A 12793-nucleotide genomic window follows, 5' to 3' on the forward strand; every position below is an offset into this window, starting at 1 on the left:
CTTTGACCTTTTTCAGACGGAGTTCTCAATATCTGGTGATGCTTTTTTTTGGGTTGTCCCCCACAAGGCCACGGCTGCCGCCTCTCGCCCGAAGACAGCTGGGATAGGCTCCAGCACCCCCGCGACCCTTGTGAGGATAAGCGGTACAAATGGATGGATGGATTTTGGAATTTTTTTTTTTATCTGAAACTTTCAAGTGTAACAAACATGCAAAAAATAAATCAGGAATTGGCAAACACTTTCACAGCACTGTAAAAAGAAAAAAACACGATCTGAGGGAATAGAGAAAACCAAGTAAAAAACTATGTGCTCCACATAATCTCAAAACGTGCAAGTTACTCTACATATGAACATAAAATTGAATCAATTTAATCCGTTCCAAAAAATATCAAAACATGAGTTGACTGAAAAATATTTTATTTTATACAATATGATGACAATAAATAAGGCATTTAAACGCTTTATTAAAAAAAATATAAAAAGTCACTACTGAACACATGGTGGCAGTATGACCACATTGTGTAAAATGGGAACTGAAAGAGTCCCCGAATGGATTTCCTTGATGATCAGGTTTCCCCCCATGTGGCTACATTGTCATTATAGCAAGTGCAATAAAACTGAAAGCGTACAGATGGTGCAGAACTATCCCCACAAGAGATTCTCTTTGTTGCCACTGTCAACATAGTCATCCATGGCGGCCTGCAGAGACGGAGGAAGTTCACAAAGTAAAATGTTGTCAATCCAGTGTAACGTAGCGGCCGCAATGTCATCCCTGTGTCTGTGTTAGATACACAACAGCATAGGCTAAATACGACAACACGGGTTTTTACTCACCTGCATGAGAAGCCTCTCCTTCCTCAGTTTCTTGTAGAACAGAAGAACATCTGGGTCAGCCCGGACCACACGCGGATCAAAGTCCATAACCCTGAGACCTTCCAAGCTGCGAGCCCGAGACAAGGCCACGTATGCTTGGCCGCTCTCAAAAACACGAGCCAAAGAGATTTCCACACAGTCTAATGTCATACCCTGGAGAAATGAAGAAAAGCTCATTAAAAGTGCGTTCACCTTCTCCTCCTCCAACTACCGTTACCAACGACCACTCTACAGTGATCTCATTTCCTGCCAAGGCAGCACGTGTGCAGCTGCTGTGTCTAGCTTTCTCTGGTGGAGATTAAACATTGCCGACACGGTGGTCATGACAAATGAACTCAATTACCCAGAGGTCTCTCCCTCTCTTGTTTGGTCTCCAACCAATTGTTGAGGTCAGGATATTGGAACGTACCATCAAGACAGACAATGATTTGTGATGTGAGAGAGACTGATGAGAAAAAGGCTAAAGGTAGCATCGAACACGTTAATGGCAATGTGTCGCATTTGAAAATCAAACTGCTAAACTGAATGCTTCTTTGTGACGAGCAAGTTAGCTTGTGCAGCATACAGTACAATATGGTAATGGTAATGGTTATGGTAATATTTCATTTGAACATGCATCAGATTACAATTGAATGCATCCCATAATCAGTTCCCAGTTCCACATGTCCAAAAGGAGTAGGAAGAAGCAAAGCTTATTAAATCCTACCCCTCCATCTGGTACTTTTACAATCACTAACTGTTACATTTGTTCACTTCCTGCTTTCCATAAAACAGTTTAAGTTTTTTTTTTTTTTTTTTTTTTTTTTAAATAATGCACCTCGTACTCGGTGATATGAGCATCCAATGCCATAATGTGTACCATAGTGCGTGTCAATATAGTGATATATATAGCACATCATGACTGGTTCAAGACTCTTCATCCTTGGATTTAGCAAACATCAACTGCTTGTATTGTTTCTTGAATTGGCTCATCGTTGTGCATTGTTTGATTTCCTTACTCAATCCATTCCATAGTTTGATTCCACATACTGAAATGCTATGGCTAGCATAACGTAGTCCTAGCATAGAAGTGTTTCAAATGTACTTCTTCCCTGAGATCATATTTCTCCTCTCTTGTAGAGAAGTATTGGATGACATTTTTAGCTCATTGCTTATTTTTAGCCTTATGCATTATTTTAGCTGTTTGAAGATGAACTATATCAGCAAGTTGAAGTATTTGTCATTTTAGAAATAAGGAGTTAGTATGTTCTCTGTAAGCGGCATTATGAATTATCCTTACTGACCTTTTTTGCAGTACATTTAGCGAGTGAAGATTGCTTTTGTAGTTATGATCCCATATTTCCACACAATAAGTAAGATATGGTAGAACCAGAGAGCAATAAAGAGTGTGGAGTGATTTCTGATTGAGAACAAATTTTGCTTTGTTCAATATTGAAATATTTCTGGCCACCTTATGTTGTATATTTGTGATATTTGTATATATATGAGGTTTCCAGCTCATATTTTCATCTATTGTGATCCACAGAAATGTATTTTCGTTCACCCTTTCAATGTCCACACCGTCACCAATAAAAGCCAGTGATAAACAATATGGAGAATCATGGAAAATATGCAGCTACACATGATAACCAGCACACAAAGCGTTATAGTTCTTCCAGAATCTGCACCTATTCAGCTGTATATCTTTGGATTTTGCGCTTTCCACAACAATAATCTGTTTGCATTTATTCCACCCGCCTCCAAGCACGCCCACTCTTCTGTGGTTGGTCACACTGGTCACTCGCTGCCAACAATATAGGAGTTGATGATAAACGGCGATGTATCTTTTTAAAATGTTGGCTTTTAACGTTTAACATTCCCAATCCGATCCGGAAGTAGAGACGAGGCAGTATGACGTTTCTCAAGAAAAGAGCTTTAGCATTTTAGCATTAGGTTTTCTTCAGCATTGCTAACGTCTAATGTGGACCCCAATTGCAATGGGAAACGGCTATTGGCAACCCCGCCCGCTCCCTTTATGCAAGCGCCTTGAGCGCTCCATGACTTACACAAAATAAACACCGTTAGGACATTAATAACATCCTAACACTAATAAATTATTACTTACTGCTTGCTCAGATTACACGACCAATTCATGTTGGAAAGGCGTCGGCTAGTCCAGCTGCGTAGTGGACCATGTTTACAAAACGGTGCAGTGTGAAATACCGTTGACAGATTAAAAAGCATTTGTTTTGCTGGAACTCCTGCCCGAGCCATTGTTAGCAAGTAAACAGAGGAGCAGAGCTTGGAGGAGGGCAGAGACACCACGCCCATATAAGGAAGTGCGCCTCTGTGACATCACAAAGGGTCAGTTTTACCACGCCTTTTGAAACCGAGCGTTTTGAGCCATCCCTAACTTCTTTCAGGGCTCACTTCCAAATGCATAAACCTCATTATCAGAAACTTTGGCATGGTTTGACACGAGAATACAACATTCTAACTACATTTATAGGTCAGAAAAGTGGAAAAAGCATAATAGGTCCTCATTAAGAGACGGACTGGAAAGGCTGTCATAAACCCGCTTAATGGCAGACGTTCTTTGACGTCAACAGAAGGCATTTGCTTCTCTTTCCTGACAGTCGCTGACGTCTTATACGTACACGATTACTGGGAAAGGCTGCATGAGAAATTAAGGGCTGACTTTATGTTTCCTCCAGAGGGCGACCGGAACGTCTGGAACTTTTATGGTCTTATTTCACCTGCCGTGATGGAATTTCTTTGTGCCACTGAGAGAACGGCGAGTGGGTTACACCATCCTGTATGTGGATTTCAATGAGGCCGGAATTGACAGGAAGAAATGACGTTTTTGTCCAAATTTATGCAGAAATATTTCGACCTTGAATCAAAGCGATGAAACATCATGTCCGCTTGGAGACTGCAGCGTGGGTGGAGTTAGATACAGACAAATAATCTGATTGTGTGGCAAACGTAATTAAAAATAGACATGCATCAAGTGGCTGAGGAGAAAGACAACAGAAACCACTCATGTAACCACTCAGACGACGACGAGAGTTGATTCTATCATTTGTGGCGACGTGGTCGCTCACCTGACTCTTGTGGATGGAAATGGCCCAGGCCAGTTTGAGTGGCAACTGCTGTCGGCTCAGGTAGGCTCCGCCCCCGGACTTAAACACCCAGCGTTCAGGCTTCAACACTTCAGTGGCACCACACAGGAAGCGCACGCGTGGGAGTCCTGTGGAAAAAAATCTAAAGTGAGGCAAAATTTTGTCTCTATCGATCTATTCGTCGAATAGGCATGACTAAATACATAGTTAGGACATACCTGGCCATATGTTTGATGATTTTATATATTTCATGAATGGGTCATTTGAAATAGAACATTTATTATTACTTTTTACACCCAAAATGAATGATTTATTCATTAAAGAGTAGAGTACTTGAGATTTGGTTTTTTGCCATGAAGCATAACAGAAGTTACTGCAGCTTAGAGGGTTTTACAAATAGGTTTTCTTTATTATTCTCAAGACGCTACGTCACCCTAATGTCTCCTGGCACCTCCCGGTGGAGGCCTGCCTCAGTCTATGTAAACCCCTGCTTTTTAGATTATGCTAGATGCTATCTGGCTCTGGAGGTAGCAGAGATGAGGATGCGGAGGTTCTCATTGGGAGTGACCAGGATGGATAGGATCAGGAAGGAGTACATCAGAGGGACATTACATGTTAGAGGCCAAACTGAGATGGATCGGACATGTCCAGAGGAGAGATAGTGAATATATTGGTAGAAGGAAGACCAAAGAGGAGGTTTGTGGATGTAGTGAAGGAGGACATGAGGGTAGTTGGTGTGAGAGAAGACCGGGTCGGATGGAGGAGATTGGTTTGCTGTGGCGACCCCTGAAGGGAAAAGCCCAAAGAGAAAGAAGAAGAAGAGTCCTTATTAAATCACCCCCTACTGTCACTTTTACACTCATATTACCCCGTGCAGCAAACGTAAGAGAAAATAAGCCATTATATAATATAAACATAATATAAACTAACATTGGCTTTTTTTTGTATAGTACTTTCTGTGGTGTCTCATCAATGTAACATTATTGACACCTTAGTGACCGGGGTAGAAAACTATCATCATGCCATTGGATGCATCTTCTGAATGCCTTAAGTGTGTATTTTCATCCACACTTCATTTAGAGAATTCATGCTGGAAAATGCTTAATTTTACACACAAGAAAACTAACTTTGTTATAATACATATTGGACTAATAATAGTCTGTATTTAACCATGAAATAAGGATTTAAATTAATACATTTATTAAAAACATGATAGAGTGAAGCGTGAAGGGACGACTATCTCTAGCATAAACTTTAGCCAAAAAAAAGTACTTTATCTAAATCAGGGGTCAGCAACCCGCGGCTCCAGAGCCGCATGTGGCTCTCCAGCCTCTTTGTTGCGGCTCCCTTTGCAATGCTTGAATATTTTTTAGCACCCGTGTGGTGAAAATGCACGTCTTTGTTATGAGTTTACAAAAATCCAACTTTGTGTGAGACCATGAATGCATCCTGACTGAGTTCTGACTGGTGACTGAATGAGCAGACAGGATGCTATCCAGTTCTCTCTGACAGGTTAACATGAAGGGAAATGAGTAATACTTTGAGTTATTTGAGTTATTAATTATTATTAATGAGTTATTTGACGATTCTAAAAAATAAATTAGAGCTCATTTAAAAACAAAAGTTTATCTCCAGTACTAGCAAGAGTACTCCAACTCGTCTTTTTTTTTCCCTCCAATGTTGTTTTAAACATACAACGTTTTGCGGCTCCAGGCTATTTTTCTTTAGTGGGCAAGTGGGTGAAATGGCTCTTTTCATAGTAAAGGTTGCCGACCCCTGATCTAAATGATTTCAGACTTAACAGTAACTCTTCCAAATCCAAGTGCCAATTGAGTTTTCACATTTAAGGATGATGTCCTCCACACAGCTTGCACTAATAATGAAATAAGCCTCGCGCTAACCATGTTTTCCAGGCTCAAACGCCACCACAACCCCTCGGGCTCCATTGACCAGTCCCCGAGTGACATCCAGGTTCTTTGTCAGCATGACCTTGATGACGAAGCAAACAAATCCATGATAACTGCTGTGTCGTCACTGGTGAACAGCGTTACACTGATTATCCCAAAACCACAGTACCTGGGCTCCCACTTTGAGTTGAAGCAGTCTGCTGACGGGGCTGTAGGCGTCTATGGTCCTCACCAAGGCCGGGTCGCTGTCCAGAGCCTCGAATTGTCTCGCTGACCCTGAAGAACAAGCAGAACTTTACTTCACTTCTTGTAAAGTCTTTTCAAGGCAGATGGAGAATGAAAAATAATGCACAGTAGCACCTCAAACGTGGAGAACACCAAAAGTAGTACAATTTGTACTTTTTGAGTCATATAGAGTGGTGTGAAAATGTGTTTGCCAGCTTCCTGATTTATTTTTTGCATGTTTGCAACACTTTTTTTTTTTTTTTTTTTTTAAAAAGCACAGTTCTCAGTGTAACTATTAAGAGAGAAAAAAAAAATCAACCCCTCCCTGGGAAAACATACTGGGATTAATTGAGATCAGTCTGGAAAAGGTTGTAAAGCAGTTCCTAAAGCTTTGGGACTCCAGCAAACCACAGTGAGAGCCATTATCCATAAATGGCAAAAACATGGAACAGTGGTGAACCTTTCCAGGAGTGGCCGGCCAAGCTGAACTTTTTGGAAGGTGTCTGTCCCATTGTATCTGCCGTAAAAGTAATGCCGCATTTCAGAAAAAGATCATATCATCAACAGTAAAATATGGTGGTGGTAGTGTGATGGTCTAAGATTGTTTTGTTGCTTTGGGACCTGGAAGACTTGCTGAGATAAATGGAACCATGAATTGTTTACCAAAAAATCCTGAAAAAGAGAATGTTCGGCCATCTGTTTCCTGAAACCAGGGTTTGGGTTCTGCAGGAGGACAATGATCCAAGACAAAAGCCACATGAAGACTTTGAAGTGGCCTAGTCAAAGTCCTGAGCTGAATCCTATTGAGATGCTGTGGCGTGACCTTAAAAAGGCTTCATGCTGGAAAAGCCTCCAATGTGACTGAATGACAACAATTCTGCAAAGATGCCAAAATTCCCCTACAGCGCTGTAAGAGACTAATTGCAAGTTATTGCCAAACCAGTTAATTGGTCTTGGGGGCAATGACATTTAGGTTTGGAGTGACAAATCTGCAAAACATATAAGAAACCAGGAACATTTACATTTCTCCTAATAATTTTACCAAGAGGGCGGCACGGTGGTCTAGGGGTTAGCGCGCAGACCTCACAGCTAGGAGGACCAGGGTTCGATTCCACCTTCGGCCATCTCTGTGTGGAGTTTGCATGTTCTCCCCGTGCATGCGTGGGTTTTCTGCGGGTACTCCGCTTTCCTCCCACATTCCAAAAACATGCTAGGTTAATTAGCCACTCCAAATTGTCCATAGGTATGAATGTGAGTGTGAATGGTTGTTTGTCTATATGTGCCCTGTGATTGGCTGGCGACCCCGCCTTATGCCCGAAGACAGCTGGGATAGGCTCCAGCACCCCCGCGACCCTCGTGAGGAAAAGCGGTAGAAAATGAATGAATGAATGAATTTTACCAAGTACATGCTAACATAAATAGCATGTAGCTGAAAGCATTTTGCTCATGATTAGCATGAAACTCTGCAAACACCTTAACTCAAGTCAAGTGCCTTCAAAGGGTGAGTAGTTTCACCTGTTGAAATGAGTGCGTCTCAAACACACACACACGTAAAAAGGGTGGTAAAAGTCAAATATACATAAGTATACATAAGTAATGACTGAGCAACCGTAACCAACGGGGTCTGAGACGCGTGCAAGATGACTTGTTTTTGCCCATTTTCACCAGAATCCAAAACAAAACCTTCCAAAGTTGAGAGGAAACGTAGGAAACACTTCAGACCTGGCAGCTGCTGCAGCTTATTGTCGTTGGTGAGCTCCACATCGTTCTTGTGTGTACACAGTCTGGTTGCTACGATACCGTCTCTGTCCACCTGATGGTAGGCACTTTTTATCAGTTTGGCCGTGACCTCTTCTGTTGCCCTGTGTGGAGTTGATCAAGCCATTGCGCGAAGAAATTGTTTCAATATTTAAAGGCTTTAAAAAAAAAAAAAAAGACTGTGATGGAATTGGATTAGAAATTACCTGCCCACCCTCACCGCCTGGAGGAGGGAGATGAACGACTCATCTGTTTGTCGCCGCACCTCCATTAGCTCCATGTTGACCTGGATGACTTTACGCCAACATCTGGCCTAATCAATTTAAAAATAAAAAAAACAGACATTTTATACTTTTACACATCTCAATGATTTATGTGAAACCAATTTCAGTTCCAGTACTGCACATTATTGTTTATAGTACTAATACACATAATTGCATTTGATAGGTTTTTTTAAAACGCTAAAATGAATGACATCATCCTAATGTCGTGATTTAGTGCCCCCTGGCGGTGATATTACAGATTGCAACCACCAGTCACCTCAACCAGTGACAAACAGACTCATGTTTGGTTGCCTTTTCCTGTGCCAATTAATAGGTGACACCCTCCATGTGTCACACAGTGGCTTCTCAAATCCCTCACCACAAAAAAATAATTGGCCCTCAATCGCTTAGCCTTCTTTTCTATCATAAGAAGTGACTGCAAGGAAAAAAAACTAAATGAAAGAATTCACACAGCCCGCAGTGGGGGAAATTAAAGAGCCCACATTACTTATATAAACCCATATGAACCCTTAGCATCTTAATGCTAGCTTGCTAACAATAGCATACTAGCATTTAAAAAAAATGTTGCAGACATTTAGTGCTACCATGCTATTGAATAGTGCTTTGCAATCACTTGCTCTACTTTTTTTGACTGATTCCACCTCGCGGTGATCTAAATACGCTTATATTATTTCTGCATTTCGAGTTTAGCTCGCTGTCTAGCTTAAATGAGCTGCGTTTAACATGGGAGTGAAAATGAAATCATTTGTATTTTGACACATCATACATTACACAAGCAATCATCTACCTGGAAGCAGAACTTGGCCTTCTCCTGCCCCTTCGAGACGGGAGGCAGCTGGAGAAAATCCCCACAGATAACCAACTGGATGCCCCCAAACGGCTCAGTGGACCTCCTCACCGACCTGTGAGCAAAGAGGAAATCTTCAACGGGGTTCTACAATAAGAATACAAGGACAGGTGCTGTTGTTGGTTTAGATCAGAGGTAGGGAACCTATGGCTCGGGAGCCAGGTAGGGCTCTTTTGATGACTGTATCTGGCTCTCAAGCATTTCTTACCACAATAAAAATGTATTTTTGCTAACATTTTAAAGTAAACCATCACAGAAATGACTGTTAAAAATAATATTCAAAATCAACAACTTTCTTATGCATTTTAATTCGTCCATCTATTTTCTACTGCAATACGGCCGACCATATCTATCTTTCCTGATGATATTTTCCAGGTCAAACACCAAAACTTGATTATTACTGGGTAATGCTGTAGTCTACCTCGGTCATTGAGATGTCAAAAAAACATGTAAATGTAAACTTTCCTCCTTTAGTCAAATAGCTAAAGCTGCAAAACCAAGCCTTCTGGTGAAGATGGCCAAAAGAATGAAATATACTGAATACGGTTCAAAACTATGCAGCAGCATAAGTTGCATTAATGGCAACAAGTATTTGATTTATTATTAGACACTGCGCTGCTCACGAAAGTGTGCTGGCCACACCCCATTGGCGTGGGGTAGTGTGCCTGGTCTACGTAATTAGAGCCCATTATATCTAAAACTGTTGGTCTTACATAAAAATGCACACATTTTATTGCATTCAATGTTTAAAAAAATGTATATGGCTCTCACAGATACACGTTTTAAAATATCTGGCCTTCATGGCTCTCTTAGCCAAAAAGGTTCCCGACCCCTGGTTTAGTTCCAAAGATCTCACCTGGCCACGGATTCCAGCTTGTCAAAGAATGTAGCATCCACCATGGAGATCTCATCAATGATGAGGTGTCGACAGCCGGTCCAGTGCTGCAGCACCCCGGGCCTCTGGGCCAGCTCGATACACTGTTCCAATGGGGCGGAGCCTGAGCCAATACCTGGATGTGCATGTTACGGGATTTCAGCAAATCAGCGATGCTGCTTGAAATCGGAATTTTTACATCATTTTCACCGCGTTTTATTTTGCCAGAGCCTGACTGACCTGCAAAGCTGTGTAGCGTTGTTCCTCCAATGTGACATGCAGCCACTCCCGTGCTGGCAGTAGCAAAGGTGCTCTTTGGAGGGAGCGACCCAATTATTCTCTTCAGTAAGAAGGACTTCCCAGTCCCTGAAAGCATAAGGGAATTTATTTACCACAGGCAAAGACTGACGCATCTACTAGATGGTGGCGTGTTTTCGCCGTATTTTCCAGACTATGAGCCACACCTTTTCACTCACACACCAGTAACCCACTCTAAAATGGTGTGTTAAAGACTGGGCAAGTTGACCGATTTAATATTGAATAGATGATCACAAAAAGATGATCACAACACTGCCTTTGATTTTGTGTTAGAATATGTTTACAAATTATAATTTGCATTTGTTTTTTTCTTACATTCATATTTTTAAAGCTGTAATATTGTGAGAAACAAAACACTGAAAATTAACTTAAAAGTTATAATATTAAGATAATCAATTCAAAATAGTATGGGAATAAAATCATGATTACAAGAAGTTGAAATACAAAAATAGCAGAAATGGACAAAAAAAACTGATGTACTTTTACAAGAATAAAGTCAAAAAAGTTGCATTCTAACAAGAACAAAAATCTCACTTTCACAAGAATAAACCAGTAAAATTATAAATAAAAACAACATCCTTTTAGCAGCAGTTGATTTTTTTTTTAAAGTCATGATATGAAAAAACAAAACAAAATAAAGTTGTAGTCTTTGGAAAATTTGGTTGGGGGAAAAGTTATTATGGAAATAAAGTTATAAAATTACGAAAATACAATTTAAATACAATTATTCAAAAAGAATGTGCAAATACTTGGTAATGGGAAAAAAGGTTCATGGAACTAACACTTTTCCACCTATATCAAAACTGAGATGCATTTTTTTCTGAAATATATGCCACTTCCTATCATATAGTATACATGTGTTGGTTTACATGATCTCAAAGTTTCATTTTTCAGTATGCGTGGAAAAAGTTTGGCCACAGCTGGCCACTCAGCACTCTGATCTCCGCATAGCAAGAACCAGCCAGGAGTCTTCCCAAAACAATCAAGGCATTTCTGTTTCTCTAAATACTGCAATATGCGGAAAATGAATTAAAAAAATAAAAAGCGGAAAACAAATGCTAGCTGATTGATATCTACTGATATCATCACACCTGCACTGCCTGTGAAGAAGACGTTCTTTCCCCTCAGCACAGCACCGAGGACGGCAGCCTGTCCTTTGTTCAGCTTCCGTGACGGTAGAGACAGAATGGGCTTCTTGCTGGGGTTGGCTTTCACCTGAAATAACAACATGTGCATATTCCGGTTCAACCCTTTGGAAATACACAATAGCAATACTAGCACTAGCAATAGCGCTTTGCATGCTGTCCATTCATTCATTTGTGTTTCACGCGTTCCTTTCCTCCATATCAACACAGTCCTCAAACTAAGTTCTAAAAGGACCCAAAATGTACTCACGGGGCTGAAGTCACAGACCCCCCTTGATCTTTTGACCTGCTGTCCACTTCCTGCTGCCGTATTCCTATTAGTGCGGTCTGAAAGGCCTTTGGGAGGACCATTCCAGGTGCTTCTGAGCTCATTGACCTTCTGGAGGTCTTTTTGCTGCAGGGGGCTGATGGCCTCAAAGCTGCGTGGCAGCCCCGCTTTGAGCTTCTCTCGGTGGCTCAGAGGTTTGTTCCCCATCCTGGCCTGGTGTTTGATGCCCAGAGTTCTCAGGAAGAGGCCGAGTTGGTCGGGAGGGCAGTTGGAGATGAGCACCTGGATGTTCTCAGGGAGCAGTTGGACGGTGCACTTCCCATCACGGGCAAATTTGGTGAAAAGTTTGAAGTCTTTCAGGGGATAATTTTGCGGCACTTTTCCGTCGTGGATGCGAAGGATGATTTCCTGGAACTCATTTCTTCCCAGGACAACAGTTGCTTTGCGGATGACCTGCCTCCGGGTGGCTTGTCCTGACGCATTTAGGTGCTCGGTTGTTACACAACACTGCAATTGGGCACTGCTATCCTCAGGTCCAGACATTGGAGCCACTTTCCTACAAGTCATGAAGCCATATAAATACACAAATTAATCACAGCTTGGTCACAAAAGCTGACAACAACAAACATCCCGAGTTCACTTATTCCTGCGTAAATGCAACAACAACAAAAAAACACTAAATGATCGAAATGCGTGCATCGTGGTTGATTAAAACCATATTTATATCTACCTGCAAGGTTTCAGCTTTTGCTCCTCTCAGCGAATCTAACGAAAACGCCGATTTCAAATTGTCAGCGTGCGTGAATTGAGCCAATCACGTAAGGATATTCCTGGCCAATCCGGGTAAGGAGATTTAACAACGCAGCCAATGGGAAAGCGCGCAGAGGAACCATGTGATTTTGTCGAACCAATACAAAGCGCGCACGTTCATTACGTCACTATACGTCCGTATTTCCGGAAATGGCTACAAAGCGTATTTGTTGGGCTATTGAAGTGTAAACGTTATGTGCATGCCAATAATGGTGAAGGAAATATAAACACATATATGTACAATACGTTTGACTGTTATATACACGAGTTATTTAAACTTAAAGAGACGTGCCTTTTGAGTAAATATTACAGTAAATATGACAGTAGATATTACAGTTTAGTAGGCAAGACTGACATCGATCGACAACGATAGCAGCTTTTAG

The 12793-nt window shown here is 41.3% G+C and overlaps 1 protein-coding gene across 1 annotated transcript; it reads right to left on the reverse strand.

Annotated features, from left to right (window-relative positions):
* Window positions 1–402: 402 nt before the first annotated feature.
* Window positions 403–12481, reverse strand: pif1 (PIF1 5'-to-3' DNA helicase homolog (S. cerevisiae)). Its single transcript, XM_058065980.1, has 13 exons — window positions 12331–12481; window positions 11583–12156; window positions 11279–11402; window positions 10110–10235; window positions 9852–10005; window positions 8936–9050; window positions 8071–8177; window positions 7829–7968; window positions 6051–6157; window positions 5876–5963; window positions 3957–4102; window positions 835–1026; window positions 403–699 (listed from the first exon to the last, which is right to left on the reverse strand). Exons 2-13 carry the CDS (start codon window positions 12141–12143, stop codon window positions 643–645), a joined length of 1917 nt encoding a protein of 638 aa, XP_057921963.1. The 5' UTR covers window positions 12144–12156; window positions 12331–12481; the 3' UTR covers window positions 403–642.
* Between the last annotated feature and the right edge of the window lie 312 nt (window positions 12482–12793).

The sequence above is a fragment of the Doryrhamphus excisus genome, chromosome 3 (assembly GCF_030265055.1).
Source record: "Doryrhamphus excisus isolate RoL2022-K1 chromosome 3, RoL_Dexc_1.0, whole genome shotgun sequence".
Taxonomy (NCBI): Eukaryota; Metazoa; Chordata; class Actinopteri; order Syngnathiformes; family Syngnathidae; genus Doryrhamphus; species Doryrhamphus excisus.